This window comes from Rhinoderma darwinii, chromosome 1, assembly GCF_050947455.1.
Source record: "Rhinoderma darwinii isolate aRhiDar2 chromosome 1, aRhiDar2.hap1, whole genome shotgun sequence".
Lineage (NCBI taxonomy): Eukaryota > Metazoa > Chordata > Amphibia > Anura > Rhinodermatidae > Rhinoderma > Rhinoderma darwinii.
Genome location: NC_134687.1, coordinates 307,091,751 through 307,110,240, shown reverse-complemented (window position 1 = coordinate 307,110,240; position 18,490 = coordinate 307,091,751). Strand labels below are relative to the sequence as shown.

At 42.6% G+C, this 18,490-nt stretch overlaps 1 protein-coding gene across 2 annotated transcripts in view; it reads right to left on the bottom strand.

Annotated features, from left to right (window-relative positions):
- The window catches only part of NCAN (neurocan), a 195,766-nt gene that overhangs the window by 138,669 nt on the left and 38,607 nt on the right, over positions 1-18,490 (bottom strand). For both annotated transcript variants that reach the window (XM_075825489.1, XM_075825490.1), the window contains exon 2: positions 12,308-12,363. In XM_075825489.1, the coding sequence (XP_075681604.1) occupies positions 12,308-12,363 (56 nt within the window). The remainder of the gene's footprint in view (positions 1-12,307; positions 12,364-18,490) is intronic.

Here is an 18,490-nt window from a genome sequence, read left to right as displayed (position 1 = left end):
GGCTTTACGCCAGGTTTTAGGCCCCATTGTGTTTGTTATTTAAAGGCGTTTTCACACTGCAGACTTTATGGCATATGGAATGGAATATGTGATCTGTGGGGGTTCCACTGATCCGAAGAATAGTGGCGTCTGTTTGCTCATTTGTGTTGTGTTGAGAATATTCTGCATGGTTTTTAGTTCAGTTTTATATATTGAGTGGTTAAAATGAGACCTATTCTTGGAGATGTTTACTCATAATATGCATTTTTGGCATTAGAATAAATAGTATATTAGAATCTTACATAAAGTGAAATATATAGACGCACATATGTAAATGCGCAGTTAGCATAAAATGGCTAAAAATAACGTATTGTGAATGCAAAATGTCCCTGGTCCCATAAAAGTTAGGCCTCATTTACACGAGCGTGTGCGTTTTGCGCACGCAAAAAAACGCTGCGTTTTGCGTGCGCAAAAGGCAATTGACAGCTCCGTGTGTCATCCGTGTATGATGCGCGGCTGCGTGATTTTCGCGCAGCCGCCATCATAGAGATGAGGTAGTCGACGCCCGTCACTGTCCAAGGTGCTGAAAGAGCTAACTGATCGGCAGTAACTCTTTCAGCACCCTCGACAGTGAATGCCGATCACAATCTACACGAACCTGTGAATAAAAAAAGACGTTCACACTTACCATGAACTGCCTGCTTCCTCCAGTCCGGTCTCCCGGCCGTTGCCTTGGTGACGCGTCCCTCTCTTGTCATCCGGCCCCACCTCCCAGGATGACGCGGCAGGCCATGAGACCGCTGCAGCCTGTGATTGGCTGCAGCCTGTGCTTGGCCTGTGATTGGCTGCAGCTGTCACTTGGCCTGAATTGTCATCCCGGGAGGTCGGACTGGAGGAAGAAGCCGGGAGTTATCGGTAAGTCAGAACTTCTTTTTTTTTTTTACACGTATATGTATATTGTGATCGAAAGTCACTGTCCATGGTGCTGAAACAGTTTAAGTCTTTCAGCACCGTGGGCAGTGACTGTCTCCTGACGTCGCGTACCCGAACATTTTTTGCCGGGTTCGGTTAAAACGAGTTCGGCCGAACCCGGTGAAGTTCGGTGCGCTCATCTCTAATTTGACACTCCGTTTGGATGTTTGTAACCAGAAAAGCACGTGGTGCTTTTCTGTTTACATTCAGGAGTTTGACAGCTCTTGCGTGATTTTCGCGCATGCAACGCAGGACCGTCAGTGTGGCATGCGTTGTTTTCACGCACCCATTGAAGTCAATGGGTGCGTGTTGCGTGAAAAACGCAAGAATATAGAACATGTCGTGAGTTTTACGCAACGCACTCACGCTGCGCAAAATTCACGCATCGTCTAAACAGCCCCATAGACTATTATAGGTGCGTACGACACGCGTGAAAAGCACGCGCGTCGCACGCGCGTATAATACGCTCGTGTAAATGAGGCCTTAAAATAATAGTTAGGAAACTTGCTAACACAATGTGGACAGATAGCCAAACTGAAGCTAGCCGCACTGATGTCTTTCCAAAATAAGTAGTGAGAATTGGTAGTGACAACACCAAACCAAGATTTAAGCCCTTTAAGAGGCTCTGTCACCAGATTCTCAAATCCCTATCGCCTATTGCATGTGATCGGCGCTGCAATGTAGAGAACAGTAACGTTTTTGTTTTGTTTTTTAAAACGTTCATTTTTGGCCAAGTTATGAGCTATTTTATATATATGCAAATGAGCTTTGAAATGGACAACTGGGCGTTTTTTTTTCGTTATGTCCAACTGGGCGTGTATTGTGTTTTTAACTGGGCGTGTTTATGTGTATGACGCTGACCAATCCGTGACCAGTCAGTGTCATACACTGCTCTCCATTCATTTACAAGCAGCACAGCGTTCTTACTAGAACGATGTGCAGCCAGATACACAAGTGTCCTGATAATGAATACACATGAAATCCAGCCTGGACGTCGTGTGTACTCAGAATCCTGACACTTCTGACTCTTTTCTTTGAGATTGCAGCAAGCCACTCGTAATCTCGCGAGATTACGAGGTAAACGAGATTTCGTTTCTATTGCGAGTCAGAAGTGTCAGGATTCTCAATACACATGACGTCCAGGCTTGATGGTCATGTGTATTCATTATCAGGACACTAGATTAACGTTAATCAAGTGTCCTGATAATAAATACACATGACCATCCAGCCTGGACGTCATGTGTATTGAGAATCCTGACACTTCTGACTCTTTTCTCTGAGATTTCCAGCAAGAGAAACAAAATCTCGTTTACCTCGTAATCTCGCGAGATTACGAGTGGCTTGCTGCAATCTCACAGAAAAGATTCAGAAGTTGTACAAGTAAAAGTAAAGTTGTACAAGTTGTAGTTTTTCATGGCACCATTTGTTGTACCACATAATGTACAGGGAATCTGAAAAAACATTATTTGTGGGGTGAAATGGGCAAAAAACAGCGAAGACACCATTTTATGGGGGTTTTGTTTTTAAAGCGCCCATTAGGCGGTAAAAACAATATATTCACCTTTTTCTACGGGTTGATACGATTACGGCGATACCAAATTTATATGTTTTGTTTTTTCTTTTACCACTTTTAAAAAAATACAACTATTTGCTCCAAAAAAATGTTTTGTGTCGCCATATTCTGACAGCCATAACTTTTTTCTTTCTTCTTTTTCCATCATGTTAGACATGTGGGGGCTTAAATTTTGCATGGGGGAGGGGGGGCAAGCTGTAGTTTTCACCGATACCATTTTGGGGTACATGCAACTTTTTGATAATTTTATATTCCTTTTTTTTGGAGAGACCAAAAAACAGCAATTTGCATGTTTTATTTATATATATATATATATATATATATATATATATATATATATATATATATATTTTTACGTTGTTCACCGAGCGGGTTAAATAATGCTATATTGTGATAGTTCGGACTTTTACGGACGCGGCGATACCAGTTATGTTAACTTTTTTTTTTAACATTGCTTTAGGGAAAATATAGGCAAAGGTGGGTTTTTTGAACTTTGAATATATATTTTATTTGGAATATTATAAAAAATTTTTTTTACTGTTTTTTACTTTTTAATTAGTCCCCCTAGGGGACTTGAAGCAGCGATCCAGCGATCGCTTGCATGAGATACTAATGTATTGCAGTATATCGCGATTCTGACAGTCTCCTTTGAAGCCCTGCCGGAGGCAGGGCTTCAAAGGAGTACGAAGATGGCAGACTTGGGGGCCTTTATTAGGCCTCCAGGCTGCCATAACAACCACTGAAAATGGCTAATCGTGCCGCGGAGAGGCGGGATGGCGTGTTTGAGGGGGCGCTGATTTTAACAATTTAAATGCCGTGGCCATGATTGACCGTGGCATTTAAAGTGTTAAACGGGCGGAATCAAATTGATTTTTGATTCTGCCCCTAGCAGTGAGGTGTCTGCTGTGTAACACAGCCGTCACCTACTGTGTATGGAGCGAGCTCAGCCCGTGAGCCCACTCCATACTTCCCCTTAACGGCTTCCGCGTACCAGTACGTGACATATCGTTAAGGGGTTAAGGAGTATTTCCATATAAAATTGTCCATATATCAGTACGATTTTTGCAAAAGTTACAACAGGAAGTACAGCCATATTGTTTTTCACTTTTTAAATATCACCTCAGAAGCTGAAGTTAAAGCGGTTATGTGGGTGGCGAAAAGTATTAGCAGTGTACTCACTGCAGGATGTGAGTACACTCACTAATATACATTCTGGTCCCCCACCGCGCTTATTATGAGATTTTTATAGCGCTGCCGAGGGACCGGAAGTCTAGTTGCACGGTCTTCCTTGATGACAAAAGGACTCTTCGTCCTGTGACCGGCCCCAATGTACTCTATGTACAAGCAGTAACTACTGCTACTACTAGTACATACAGTAGAGCGGGGCCGGTCACATGCCAAAGAGTCATGTTGTCATGAAGGAAGACTGTGCAACTAGACCAGAGTGTATATTAGCGAGTGTACTCACATTCTGCAGTGAGTGCACTGCTAATACTTTTTGCTCCCCACATAACCCCTTTAAATTATCTTTTTTTATTGTTTGAACGTACTTATATAATGATAGTTTACCATCAGCTTCTGAGAAGCCAACTTATAACTAATATAGCAATATAAGCAAAATAGAAAATGACTATAAAAAGAAGCATATTTACTAGACTGTAGCCAGTGCCGCACCTGCCATGAGACGAGGTGAGCCGACATAGGGGGGAGATTCTGCCCTCCCCCTTTAGAGCAGTCAGTCAGATGCTCAGACCCCCCTAACCTTGCAGTATAGTAACTAGCCAGGGCTCTATGGGGGGGGGGGATATTTTCCCCCTATTGAGCCCTCTGCTGTCAGTAAAGCGCCCAGACCCCCCCTTGCAGTATACTCCCGGCCCCCCAGCGTCAGGCGACCCCTTTTCAATTAGATGGGGCAGGAAGCTGAGCGCAGTATAATCCTTCCCCATAAACCTGCCCCGCTAATTCAAAAGTGATCGGCCGACGCTGAAGGGCGGGGGATTTAACAATGGCGGTCTGAGCATCTTACTGACAGCCAACGGCTCTATAGGGGGAATGATCTTCCCCATAGAGTCCTCACTAGCTACCATACTGCAAGGTTAGCGGGGTCTAAGCATCTGACTGACTGCTGAGGACTCTAAGGGGAATCCACCCCCTTAGAGCCCCTAGCAGTCAGTTAAATGCCCAGACCCCCACCTTGTAGTATAGTAATTAGTGAGGGCTCTATGGGGGGGGGGATTATTCAGCCCCATAGAGCCCTCAGACAACCCCCCATCACTTAAATTAGTGGGGGCAGGAAGCTGAGCGCAGTATAGCTCCCCCCACAGCAGTCAGAGTCAGTACCCTCCTTGCAGTATAATCCCCCCATAGCACCCTCAGTAGTTATTATACTGCAAAGGGGGGGGGGGGTTCAGTGTGATTGGTGCAACTTTCCAAATTACTTTTTATTAAAAAGAGTTTTTACTTTCTTAAGATACAACTTTTTTGTATCCTGTATACAGAGCAGCTGTATATAGCGCTGAATCCTGTATCCGTCAGGTCAGCGGACTGACGGATTAAGTGTCAGCGGGTCCTGCAGGATCGAGCTGTTACCGATCACATCTAAGTTCATAATGTGATCGATAACAGGCGATCTAATGGATTCAGGTCTCAGAGCTATATACAGCTGCTCTGTATACAGGATACGAAGCAGCTGTTTCTCAAAAAGTAACAATAATTTTCAATAAAAAGTAATTAAAACTTGCACCAATTGCATTGATAGATATCTTTTTATATATATATATATATATATATATATATATATATATATAAAGTAAAATATATATATATATATATATATATATATATATAAAAAAAAAAATACGTTTTTAAAGGTGTACGTAGCCTTTAAATTGTAACTAAATTTTTATCATGTCATAGTGACATGTCAGAAGTCTTCATCGGTGGGGTACCGAGCACTGAGACCCCCACCGATCGCTAAAATGAAGCAGCAGAAGTGCTCGGGTGAACGCTGTGCCGCTTCATTTATGACCGACTTTCAGCCGAGTGAGAGGAGTACGGACTCAAAGACTTTCTATTGAGCCTGTACACTGCTCCAAGGAAAGCCAAACAGAATTGAAGCGGCACACCGCTCACCCGAGCACTTCTGCTGCTTCGTTTTAGTGACTAATGGGGGGTCTCAGTGTTCAGACCCCACTGATCAAAACTTCTGACGTGTCAAAAGTTTTGAAAAAAGTTGTTACACTTTAAATAAAGAACCTTTCACCTGCCCATAGATGTGCATTTGTGTGCAGCATGCAATGGTCAGGGATGCACAAACTCTGGGGCAATTTATTTATTTTTTTCCTTATTTAGATATTGGTGACATAATATTTGGCGCCAGATATTTAAATAACCCCATGAACTGTCAATGGGGCGGTAATTGGCAAGGGGGCATGTAACATCGCTATGACACTGTCAAATCAGCTACGGACAGTGTCAACAGCAGGAGCTGGAGAGAGGAGAGCATGTGCGTGCGCACGCTCTCACTCTTCAGCTCTCGGCAGGCAAGTACAAGACTGATCTCTCCTTGTCTGCCGAGAGCTAAAGAGTGAGAGCATGCATGCGCGCACAGCTCCGATGCCTTGGAACAGAAGAAGAAGAATTCACACTCTTTTTCTTCTCTTCTGTTCGCGCGCACACGCTCTCCTCTCTCCAGCTCTTGCTGTGACACTGTCCGTAGCTGTGTCACAGCGATGTTACTCGCCCCCTTGCCAATTACCTCCCCATTGACAGTTCAGGGGGTTATTTAAATATCGGGCACCAAATATTACGGCACTGATATCTAAATAACGAAGGAGGATCGGAAAGTGCCCCAGAGTTTGTGCAGCTCTGCCCATTACATTCTGCACACCTATGGGCAGGTGAAAGGCCCCATGCACACAACCGTATTATTTCCCACCCGTATTCCACCCGTATTTACGGACACGTGCCCGGAAATACGGGTCCGTTGTCACCCTTATTCCACCCTTATTCACCCTTCTCTCTATCCAGCACTGTTCGCCAGCCTCTTCTCCCTGTCCAGCTCTGATCGGCAGCCTCTTCTCTCTATCAGTGCTGGATGGAGAGAAGGGGCAGCCCTTTTGGGCAGAATTTCCGCAGCGGAATGCAGCGATAGAAAGAAAAAGAAGTTGAAACGTACCCCGGCCGTTGTCTTGGTGACATGTCCCTCTTTTGACATCCGGTCCGACCTCCCTGGATGACGCAGCAGTCCATGTGACCGCTGCAGCCTGTGATTGGCTGCAGCAGTCACATGGGATGAAACATTATCCCAGGAGGCCGGACTGGAGGAAGAAGCAGGGAGTTCTGGGTAAGTATGAACTTTTTTGTTGTTGCGGGGTTTTACTTACTGTCCAGTGGAAGTCACTGTCCAGGCTGCTGAAAGAGTTACTGCCGATCAGTGCAGCCCCTTCTCTCTATCCTGCACTGATCGTTTAACTCTTTCAGCACCCTGGACAGTGACTATCCCTGACGTCGCCTAGCAACGCTCACGTAATTACAGGTAAACACACTTAGCCACCCGTAATTACGTGAGCCCCATAGACTTCTATGGGCCTGCCAGTGCCGTAATTACGGCCTGAAATAGGACATGATCTATATTTTTCAACGGCCCGCGCACCTTCCCGTTAGCAAACGGGAAGCTACCCGTGGCCAATTGAAGTCTATGGGCCCGTAATTATGTCTCTGTTTTTAAATACTTCATTATTGCCTTAGTAATGGCAGCTGTCTGATTGAGAGCGTCCATTACTAAGAAGGGGCTTAGTGTTAGCCAGTAAAAAAGCTAGCACTAACCCCCTATTATTACCCCGGTACCCACCGCCACCAGGAGTACCGGGAAGAGCCGGGTACGATCCAGTACCCGACCATCTGAAGTGAAGGGTACTGGGGTGGCCGCAGGCTGGTACTATCAGGCTAGGAAGGGCCAAAAACTGTGGCCCTTCCCATCCTGGTAATGCTAGGCTGTTGCTGCTTTATTGTATCTGGCTGGTTATGAAAAATGGAGGGGATGTCACGTAATTTTTTTTCAATTATTTATTTTTTAAAAATGACGTGGGGTTCCCCCTATTTTTCATAACTAGCCAGATACATTAAAGCAGAAGCAGCCTAGTAATTTCAGGGTGGGAAGAGCCACGATTTTTGGCCCTTCCCACCCTGATAATACCAGCCTGCGGTTGCCCCGCTGCCTAACCGTTGTTTCAGATGGTCAGGTACTGGATCGTATTCGGCTCTTCCCGCTATCTCTGGCGGCAGAGGGAACCGGGGCAATAATAGGGGTTAGTGATAGCCTTGTTACTGGTTAAGGCTAAAACACCGACAAAGGCCATACTTGCAAATGGACACAGCCAGGCCAGAAATGCTGATGAAAGGGCGAGCAGGTGCTTTAAATAATAATAGCCACTCCCACTAGTCTTGAGGGGAGTGGTGTGTGGTGCATGGGATGTGTAGTAAGAAATAATAAATGAATAGTGTGTGTGCAAGTGTAATACTATAAGTGAAATATAGGGGGCAGTAATAAATGAAGTGCCTCAATAGAAATAAATGGATAATGGGGTGCAAGTGAGTGAAACATGGAGGGATAGTGTGTACGTCATGAGGCACAACGTGTATAGCCAGGTAGAAGCCTATTTGTGACGCCTTGATAATTCATAGAGCGGGCTACCCTGCTTGCTATGCCAAACAACAACACACCATGCTCTCCCAGCATCAAAGACCCGGCTGTGTCCAAGAGAAGCGAATATACATAATAATGAAAAATACCTGGGGTATTGGTAATCATTCTGGCCAAAAGGACGCAAGCTCGCAATCCACGACAAGGATCCCCAGACTTGCGAGTCCCTAACTCCTAAGGAGTTAGGGACTCGCAAGTCTGGGGATCCTTGTCGTGGATTGCGAGCTTGCGTCCTTTTGGCCAGAATGATTACCAATACCCCAGGTATTTTTCATTATTATGTATATTCGCTTCTCTTGGACACAGCCGGGTCTTTGATGCTGGGAGAGCATGGTGTGTTGTTGTTTGGCATAGCAAGCAGGGTAGCCCGCTCTATGAATTATCAAGGCGTCACAAATAGGCTTCTACCTGGCTATACACGTTGTGCCTCATGACGTACACACTATCCCTCCATGTTTCACTCACTTGCACCCCATTATCCATTTATTTCTATTGAGGCACTTCATTTATTACTGCCCCCTATATTTCACTTATAGTATTACACTTGCACACACACTATTCATTTATTATTTCTTACTACACATCCCATGCACCACACACCACTCCCCTCAAGACTAGTGGGAGTGGCTATTATTATTTAAAGCACCTGCTCGCCCTTTCATCAGCATTTCTGGCCTGGCTGTGTCCATTTGCAAGTATGGCCTTTGTCGGTGTTTTTGTATATGTCCCTGTGTTTTTATCGGTTCTGGTTAAGGCTAAGCCCCAGCCTTAGTAATTTAAAAAAACAGACATAAGAAAAAAAAAGTATTGAGATCAAAACTCCCCCATGCAACCCTCTTTCACCATTTTATATTTTGTTTTAAAAGTAGATCATCGAAGATGAATCTACGACGTAGTCCAAACAGTCCAGCAAAACCTACCAAAAAAAGTTAGCAGTATAAAAATGTTAAAAAATTAAATTTGCCACAATAGAAACTAGAGGTCAAGGAAAAAAAATGTTTCCCCATGGCAGAGTACAAGAAAGTCTGATTCCCAGGTGAGGGAAACGTTTTTCCTCCTACCGGATGATTTTTCCATTGACAGGTAGCAGAGTTCTTCCGTAGCGGTGTTAGGGGGGTAAACTCGCCAATTGCCCAGTGCCCCCAAAATGGGCCACTACTCTTGGGCCAGGGCTGTGTGCTTGCCCCCCAGACTAAAATTTGCCAGCCAACCCCTGACCATTGGCTCCCTGCTCCGCCGTTTGCTCTTGTAGGCCACACACTGGTTTAGGCCTGAGGCCTACAAGAGATCGGGAGCACGCTGATGACATCAACTGCCCGGCACAATGACGTCACTGCATCATGCCGTCCACGGCGGGCCACTGAACTCAGTTAAAAATCATAAGACAATTAGGTAATAAAAAGGGGGCATAGAAGATGTGTTAAACCATTTTCAGTGATAATGCTGCGTTGCTGATCTATGATACTAAAGTAATACAGTAAGTAGAATTCTTTAAATCTTTTCTATACATTAAACAGCACTTTAACCAATAAACAACAAATGTTTTCCTATTTATTTTTTTTTATATATTGCGTGTTTGTTGCGTAAATCTAGTAATGATAAAAACTCGGATAGATTTGGGGGGGGGGCGTCTTTTTATAGTTCGTCTCAGGCAGCAGAGGGGCTAGGTTCACCCCTGACTGTAGCTATTCCATTCATTTCATTTTTGAAAATTCACCTTTTTCAATCAGATGAAACTTGAACATGTAGCTTGAGCCGATTGGATATTGAGTTAAAAGCTCCCAGAGCATATTAAATTGACATAGTGTTAATACAGAAATCTTTATTTAATGAGAAAATTAATTGAGATTCAAATAAAAAAATCTTTTGAGACTGAATTTTAACTAATTTGTTAATCTTTACATGCAATTATTTCAAAATAAGCTTCTAATGTTTTATAGGTTATACAGTGGTTCTTGAGTTTGTGAACCCTTCAGAATTTTCTATATTTCTGCATAAATTTGACCTAAAACTACATCAAATTTTCCTGTCCTAAAGTCCTAAAAGTAGATAAAGAGAACCAAGTCAAACAAATGTGTCAAAATTATTAGACTTGGTTATTTATTGAGGAAAATGATCCAATATCACATATCTTGTGTGAAAATCTGATGTAGTTTTAGGTAAAATATACCGGCAATGTGTGAAACTAAGACATTGTACGAAATGCATACTGTAGGTATTTTTCTGAATGTCTAAAACTTCTAGACAATATTTAAAATAAATGTATAAAAATGCTAGGCCTTATACAGAATACTTAGTAATTTTTTACAATACCGTAGGTTCACACTTTTCCGTTAACACATACACTATATGACCCAAACTATGTGGAGACCCCTTCTAATTATTGAGTTCAGGTGTTTCAGTCACACCCATTGTGAACAAGTTTAAAAAAAACAATCACACAGCCATGCAATCTCAATAGACAAACATAGGTAGTAGTATGAATCATACTCCGGGGATGTCATTTGTGATGTCAATGTCATGTAAATTTCTTTAGATTTCTGCTTTGGTCAATAGTTATTGGTGTTGTGAAGTTGAAGCATTTAGGAGTAACAGCAGCTCAGCCACAAAGCGGTAGACCATGCAAATTCACAAAGCGGCCCACCGAGTGCTAAAGCATGTAGCACCTAATGATTGTCTATCCTCTGTTGCATCACTCACTACAGAGTCCCAAACTGTCTCTGGAATTGACATCAGCACAAGACCTGTGGGTTGGGAGCTACATGAAATGGGTTTCCATGTTGGAGCGTCTGCACATGTCTAAGATTGCCATTAACAATGCCAAGCGTTGGCTGGAGAGGTGTAAAGCACGCTGCCATTGAATTCTGGAGCAGTGGGAAAAGTGTTGTCTGGAGTGATAAATTACATTTCATCTTCTGGAAGTCTGCTGGACCAACATGGGTTTGGCAGACATCAGAAGAACACTTCCTACTGGAATGTATGGTGCCTACTGTACAAATTTGGTGGAGGAATAGTGATCTGGGACTGTTTTTCATGGTTTAGGCTAGGTCCCATATTTTCAGATAAGGGTAATATTAATGCTACAGCATACAAAGACCTTTTAGACCATTGTATGCTTCCAACTTTGTACCAACAGTTTGGGGAAAACCCTTTCTTGTTCCAGCATGACTGTGCCCCAGTGCATAAATCAAGAACCAAAAGGCATGGTGTGATGAGTTTGGCATGGATCAACAGTATGAATAGACAGCATTCCAGTTTGAAAGCGAAAAGATGTGGTGCACGCCTCCTTGTTGACTTGGTCTGTCTCATCCACAAATATATCCAATGCAAAAGTAAAAAATGGAGTACAGAACTCACGAAATCAATGCAAAAATAGATTGAATATATACATGCATGTCTGGATTAAATCTATATTTGGATTGATCACGTGAGTGCTGTACTCCATTATTTACTTTTGAGTTTGGTGTGGAGGGCCTCGAGTGACCTGCATGGAAACCTGACCTCTACTTCATCGAACACCTTTGGGATGAATTGGAATGGTGATTGCGAGTCAGACCTTCTCATCTAATATTCTCCATACAACCATAGAACCTTCTCGCCTGACCTTACATTGGTGCCAATTCCCAGTGACAAACTCCAAAATCTTGTGAAAAGCCTTCCAAGAAGGGAGGCTGTTATAGCCGCAAAAAGAGATCCAACACCATATTAACGTCTAAAGTTTTTAAATGGGATGCCCAACAAGCTGATATAGGTGTTGGTCAGATGGTCAGATGTTGACATACTTTTGGACATATAGTATATCTTTACCTTCCTGTCGCCAACATACTGATTTAATAAAATACCACCTTTAGAGGGTATTCCACCTCTAGCGAACTTCTGACCTTTCGTAGAGACATGTTTGGAAGATTATATCGGTGGGAGTCCTTGAGCTGAGACCTCCACCGATATACTGAACAATCCCCAAATCAGCTCTCATTAACGAAAATAAATGTATATTTTTTGTATTATATAGACACAAAAATGATAACCAGCAAATAATTAAATTATATACTGCCATAGATAAATGAGTAAAGCCTTACCTGCAGCATTTGTGCTTGTATTGACCACAAGAAGCCAGAGTCCCAATGCTAGAAGCCTAAAATAATATAAAAAGGATGTTTATGTTTGTTATGATTATAATTTTATTAACATTTTGCTAAAAGTGTTTACAAACAAAAATTGGGACTACTTAAAAGCGTAGAGAAAATGAAAATTCTCTAGGTGGCAGATTTGTACAGGTTGTTATATATCTACCTCAAAGTATGGTAAAAAGTTTACACTTAGGCCTCATTCACACGACAGGGTTTCCCGTCCGGGTGCCGGCCGTTCATAAATCGGCTGGCACCCGGCTGCATTAGGAATAATAGACCCCTAATGGGGCTATTCACACGGCCGATTTTTTGACGGTCGGGAAAACCGGCCGTCAAAAAATAGGACATGCTCTATTTTCGGCTGGGTACCCGGCCGCCCGGCTCTCATAGAAGTCTATGGGGCCGGGTAATACACGGCCATCACCGGAATGTGTCCCGAGTGATGGCCGGGTTTTCCATGGCTTGCGCTCTATCTCCTCCTCCTCACAGCGCAGAGTGCATGTGAGGAGGAGTTGATGCCATTCGGACAAATGGCTATGCTGTACACTGTGTGGCAGGGCCGGGGTGTACAGCAGGTGGAAGGGAGCGCTGCGCTGGCTCCCTTCCCCTGCTTGTTAAAAGCGCCCTGGCCCGGCGACACCTTCCATGGCGCCGCTAGCAGCTGCTGCTGCTGCGGCTGCTACTACTGTAGCGACGCCACTATAGCAAAGCGGGGAGGTATCTCCCCGCTCTGCTATGTGCTAGCCCCACTTTAGCTCCTTGAAGGAGCGGAATTCCCGTGTTTACGGGGATTCCGCTCCTGGACAGAGCGCTTGATGTCTCTGTCCATATCTGGGCAGTGACATCAGGGGAAACTCCTGAAGCGGAATCCCCGAACACATGGGGATTCCCCTTTAGGAGTTGCCGCTGATGTCACTGTCCAGATCTGCCCGGCCCGGAACGGATGCAAAACTTTATGCAAACCGGCCGGGAAAAATGGCTGATTTTACCGGCCGACACTCGGGCTCGGGCGGGACCCGGTCGTGTGAATCCCGCCTTACTCTTGACACATTGAAATAAAAATATTATAATAACGTTATATGGTAGTAGAGGCCAGGGAGCAGCAAGATTCTAAATTTTTCACTTAATTTGTACCCACACTGTTCCTTCAAAGCCCACAAACTCCTGAAAAGTGTTCTTAGGTTACAAAAGGATTCAGCATTATTATACAATATTAGATATATTGCTGTAAATAGTGTTCTGTTCCAATTCACATTATAACCAACTGCGTCCAACTTCAAATCTGAAATAAAACTTGGAGTGCTGTAGTACTGTTAGGGTATGTTCACACGCAAACTCAAAAACTTCTGAAAATATGGAGCTGTTTTCTAGGGAAAACAGCTCCTGATTTTCAGACGTTTTTTAAGCGACTCCCGTTTTTCACTGCGTTTTTTACGGCCGTTTTTCTATAGAGTCAGGCTATGTTCACACGCTGAGGGTATGTCACACGGAGTGTTTTCAGTAGTTTTTTTGGCCCGAAAAACGGCTGAAATATCGGAAGCCGAACGCCTACAAACACCTGCCCATTGATTTCAATGGGAAATACGGCGTTCTGTTCCGACGGGGCGTTTTTTACGCAGCCGTTTTTCAAAAAAACGCCCGCGAAAAAGAAGTGCATGTCACTTCTTCAGCCGTTTTTGGAGCCGTTTTTCATAGACTCTTTAGAAAAACAGCTCCAAAAACGGCCGTTAAAAACGCGACTTTGAATAAAAAAAATCTGAAAATACGAAGCTGTTTTCAAGGGAAAACATCTCCTAATTTTCAGCTATTTTTTTTAATCAAACTAGCGTTTTTGCGGGTTTTTTTTAGCTGTTTTTCTATAGAGTCAATGAAAAACGGCTCCAAATACGGCTCAAGAAGTGACATGCACTTCTTTTTCGCGGGCGTTTTTTACGCGGAGGTTTTTCAAAACGGCCACGTAAAAAAACGGCCCGTCCGATCAGAACGCAGTTTTTCCCATTGAAATCAATGGTCAGATGATTGGAGGCGTTCTGCTTTAGATTTTTCAGCCGGCAGTGAAAAAAATGTGCATGTCACTTCTTGAGCCGTTTTTGGGGCCGTTTCTCATTGACTCTTTAGAAAAACAGCTCCAAAAACGGCCGTAATAAACGCTGCGAGAAACGCGAGTTGCTAAAAAAACGGCTAAAAATCAGGAGCTGTTTTCCCTTGAAAACAGCTCCGTATTTTCAGACGTTTTTATTTTGTGTGTGCACATACCCTTACAGACACCACAGACTAATTTTATCCATAAAATCTTAACTCAAAGCAGAAAATATAAAATCACATGAATGTCAAGTCATCTGTGGTCTGACTCAAATTTTACCAGCATGACTTCTCCCAGTCTTAAAGGAGTTGTCCAGTCCCCAAAAATTGATGGCCTACCCTCAGGATTGGCCATCAATTTGTGATCGGTCGGGGTCCGACTCCCGGCACTCCCGCCGATCAGCTGTTTTGAAGGGGCCGTAGGGCTCGTACGAGTGCTGCTTACCCTTCATTTTTACTGCTCACACTGAATCGACGACACACATTGAAGTAAGAAGAAGAAGATGTAATGCTGTGAACTGCTGCTACAAGTGTGTTGGTGATTCACAGTGTGAGCAGTAAAGAAAATGTAGGGGAAGCAGCGCTCCTATAGTCGCATCGGTAATGACAAACCGCTAATCGGCAGGGGTGTCGGGAGTCAGACCCCCGACCACATATTATTGGCCTATCCTGAGGATAGGCCATTTATATTTGGGGACTGGACAGCCCTTTTAAATCACATGATAATACCCGATCCTTTTGTTGTTTAATATTTTCCTAAGGAGTTTATGGACTCTGAAGATTCAATACAATGCCAGGTGATTTTTTTTATATAAGCACCCCAGACAAAACTGATACACTAGGGGAGATTTATCAAAACTATTGCAAAACTATTGATTGCCATGGGCAACTACTCTACTTTTACTTTGAATGTGTTTTGATAAATCTCCATTGTCTTATGCCGAGTCCAGGGCTTGAAGGGGCGCTGCAAAGATCACTAAAGAAAGAATTCATGTATCGCCCCTACAGACCCTGTACTAGGCATAACACAGAGTATCATTTTTTAATGGCGTTTTCCTTTAAGTGACTCGAGATAATTATAATAATTGTGTCCACAGACCCAAGGGTGAATTTTCAAGGTAAACATTTGCAAAATAAATATTAGGAGGAGAGGAAACCTGGCAAGAATGCCAATTAATATGAATTATTTTTTTAGTCAATTCACTGCATTAGATGAGATACATCTCTATAGACTCAACCAGCAGATATAACATTTAGGGCAAGTAACATTTATTGCAGTCCATGAAAATACTCATGTGTAGATCAGAATGTTGAACTTATTAGGGCACCTCCAGATGTGGCGGAATTGCTGTGGAATTCCACTGCGGACAGTCCACAGTGGAATTCTCCAGCGGACGTTTTTTACAGTTGTTTCAATACATTTTTAGGCAACTTAGTTCAGACGTTGCGGAAAACTCCGCTGCAGACCATAGGCTGAAGTGCGGAATTTTCCCTCCGCAGCATGCACTGTCTTTTGCGGAGAAGAAGCGGAATTTCACTGCGGATTTCAGCCTTTGCAATGTAAAAACTGAAATCTGTGGCAAGTCCGCTATGTTTTCTGCAACGTCTGAATTACCTGTCAAATATGCAAATGTTGGTGCATATTCGTTGCGTAATTGCCCCAAATCTGCACCAACATTTGCAGCGGAAAAACTCAGCCACGTCTGGACGGGCCCTTACAGTGCCAATTGGAAGATACTATTCACAGTATACTAAAGGAAGTCTTAGGGTATGTGCACACACACTAATTACGTCCGTAATTGACGGACGTATTTCGGCCAAAAGTCCCGGACCGAACACAGTGCAAACATGAAAACATGATTACAGTACGGGACAGTTGTCCTGCAGCGAGGCAGGGACTCCTAGCATCGTACATAAGTATGATGCTAGGAGCCCGGCTCCCTGCACTGTGTTCGGTCCGGTACTTGCGGCCGAAATACGTCTGTCAATTACGGACGTAATTAGTGTGTGTGCACATACCCTTACAATGTATTAAAATGAAAAAACAAAGCTTTAATGGGTTGCCATCATCTGGTATATTGCACCATATATTGCAATGCTGCTATAGAGAGGATAACTTCAAAGAGGATAACTTCAAAATCAATTGTGTAATGCCTGTAGGACCTCTTAGGCCAGGTACATGCTGCTTTATTGTGTCCCTTGGCTACATTGAACAATTACTGTAAAGTAGCGGAGGCACTTGACAAAGGAGGACGGCTGTCTGGCCATTGCCAATCCCTTTAAGTGACAAAGGAAGGTTTCCATACTGATAAGTTGTAAAACAAACTGTGCAACTTCTGACTTAAGATTCTGCTTTCATCTTTTCTTTCATGTAGCTATAGCCAAGAAAAGTTATTAATAATCTCCTCTGAATACAGATGACTCATCTTCCCTTTAGTGTTTATTTCTGCCTGCAACCACTCTATACGTATATAAACAGTGCTAACACACAACTATAACTACCGATGTTTATTAGGTAAGTGACAGCTTATTCTGCAGTACACTACCTCACGGAGATACAAGCGAGACCATTGCACTCTACAGTGCATGTAGCTCTTAAAAATGACCTAGTATTTCTTCTTCCAGAACATTTCCCTCTGAAAAGAAAAAAAATACCTGGAATCATGACTCCATTACTCGTCCTCTTGTCTGACGTTTTTTTACGATTTTATTCAGCTCATTCTAAGTTACAGTTTTTTTGGACCTACACTAGTGACAACCACTAATGGCAACCATTACGTTGCCCATAGGGGTTGTCAACCGGCTTTTCACAGAGCATCTGCAATATTATGGAATTCTGTGTAACAATGACGATTTATATGCCACTCATGTCTGTCTACCTAACTAGCTACTCTGCAAAGACAGAAATAAAGTGCCCCAAGGAAAATAAAGTTGCATAGATAGTATAAGTAGCTTCATAGCAATCGGTGATGTCTCCTGTACATGAGATGAATTATGATTGCATTCAACTCATGACAACCCCTTAACTCCATCGTGCCATTCATATATTCATAAGAGTATAGTAAATCAGCAACACACGGCAATAAACACACAGCTAGGGCACTGTGTATGTAAAAATACAATATAAAGTGATAAACATACAAATCTATAAGAAAAAAATAAACACTTGAAAGAATTCTAAAAATAGGTGCTTGGAAAAATGTTTGTATTGTATGGAGTCAATAATTTCCTATTAATCTGCACACAAACAGCTGTCTGAACTATGGAACAAGATTGTGTTTGGCCAATGCAGAATACGGTAGGAGGACCTGGATAGAGAGGAATTACAGTATCCGTAACGTCTAGTCAAAGCTTTATGTGACCGCATTTTGGTCTAAATAAGCCAGGCAGAATCCCTGATAGGAAAAATAGTGTGTGTGTATGTATATATATATATATATATATATATATATATATAGGGGGTTTTCCCACCCAAGAGATTTACGGCAGTCACTATGCGGTAAAAACAACATGTTAACTTTATTCTACGGGTCAATACAATTACGGCGATACCAAATTTATATTTTTTTTATGTTTTACTACTTTTGCACAGAAAAAACTAATTGCTAAAAATTTTTTAAAACCTATAAGTATTTCAGTCGATTAAACTGTGTGAGGGCTTGCTTTTTGCGAGATGAGGTGTAGTTTTTATTGGTATGATTTTGGGATACATACGATTTTTTGTTCACTTTTTCATTTTTTGTGAGAGATGAGGTGACCAAAAAAATAGCAATTTTGGTGTTTTTTGTTTTTTTTTACGGCATTCACTGTACAGGTTAACTAATGTTATATTGTTACAGTTTGGCCTTTTACAGATTTGTTGATACCAATTATATTTTTGGGGAAAAGTTTTTTTTAACTTTTAATGTTTTTGTATATAATTTTTTTTATTGAAATATGACTTGAACTAGTGATCATTGTATCACATGCAAAATATACTGCAATACTGCAATTCAGCATATTGTAAGGTTTTTACCGGCTCCTATTAAGCCCTATTAATAGGAGGAGATG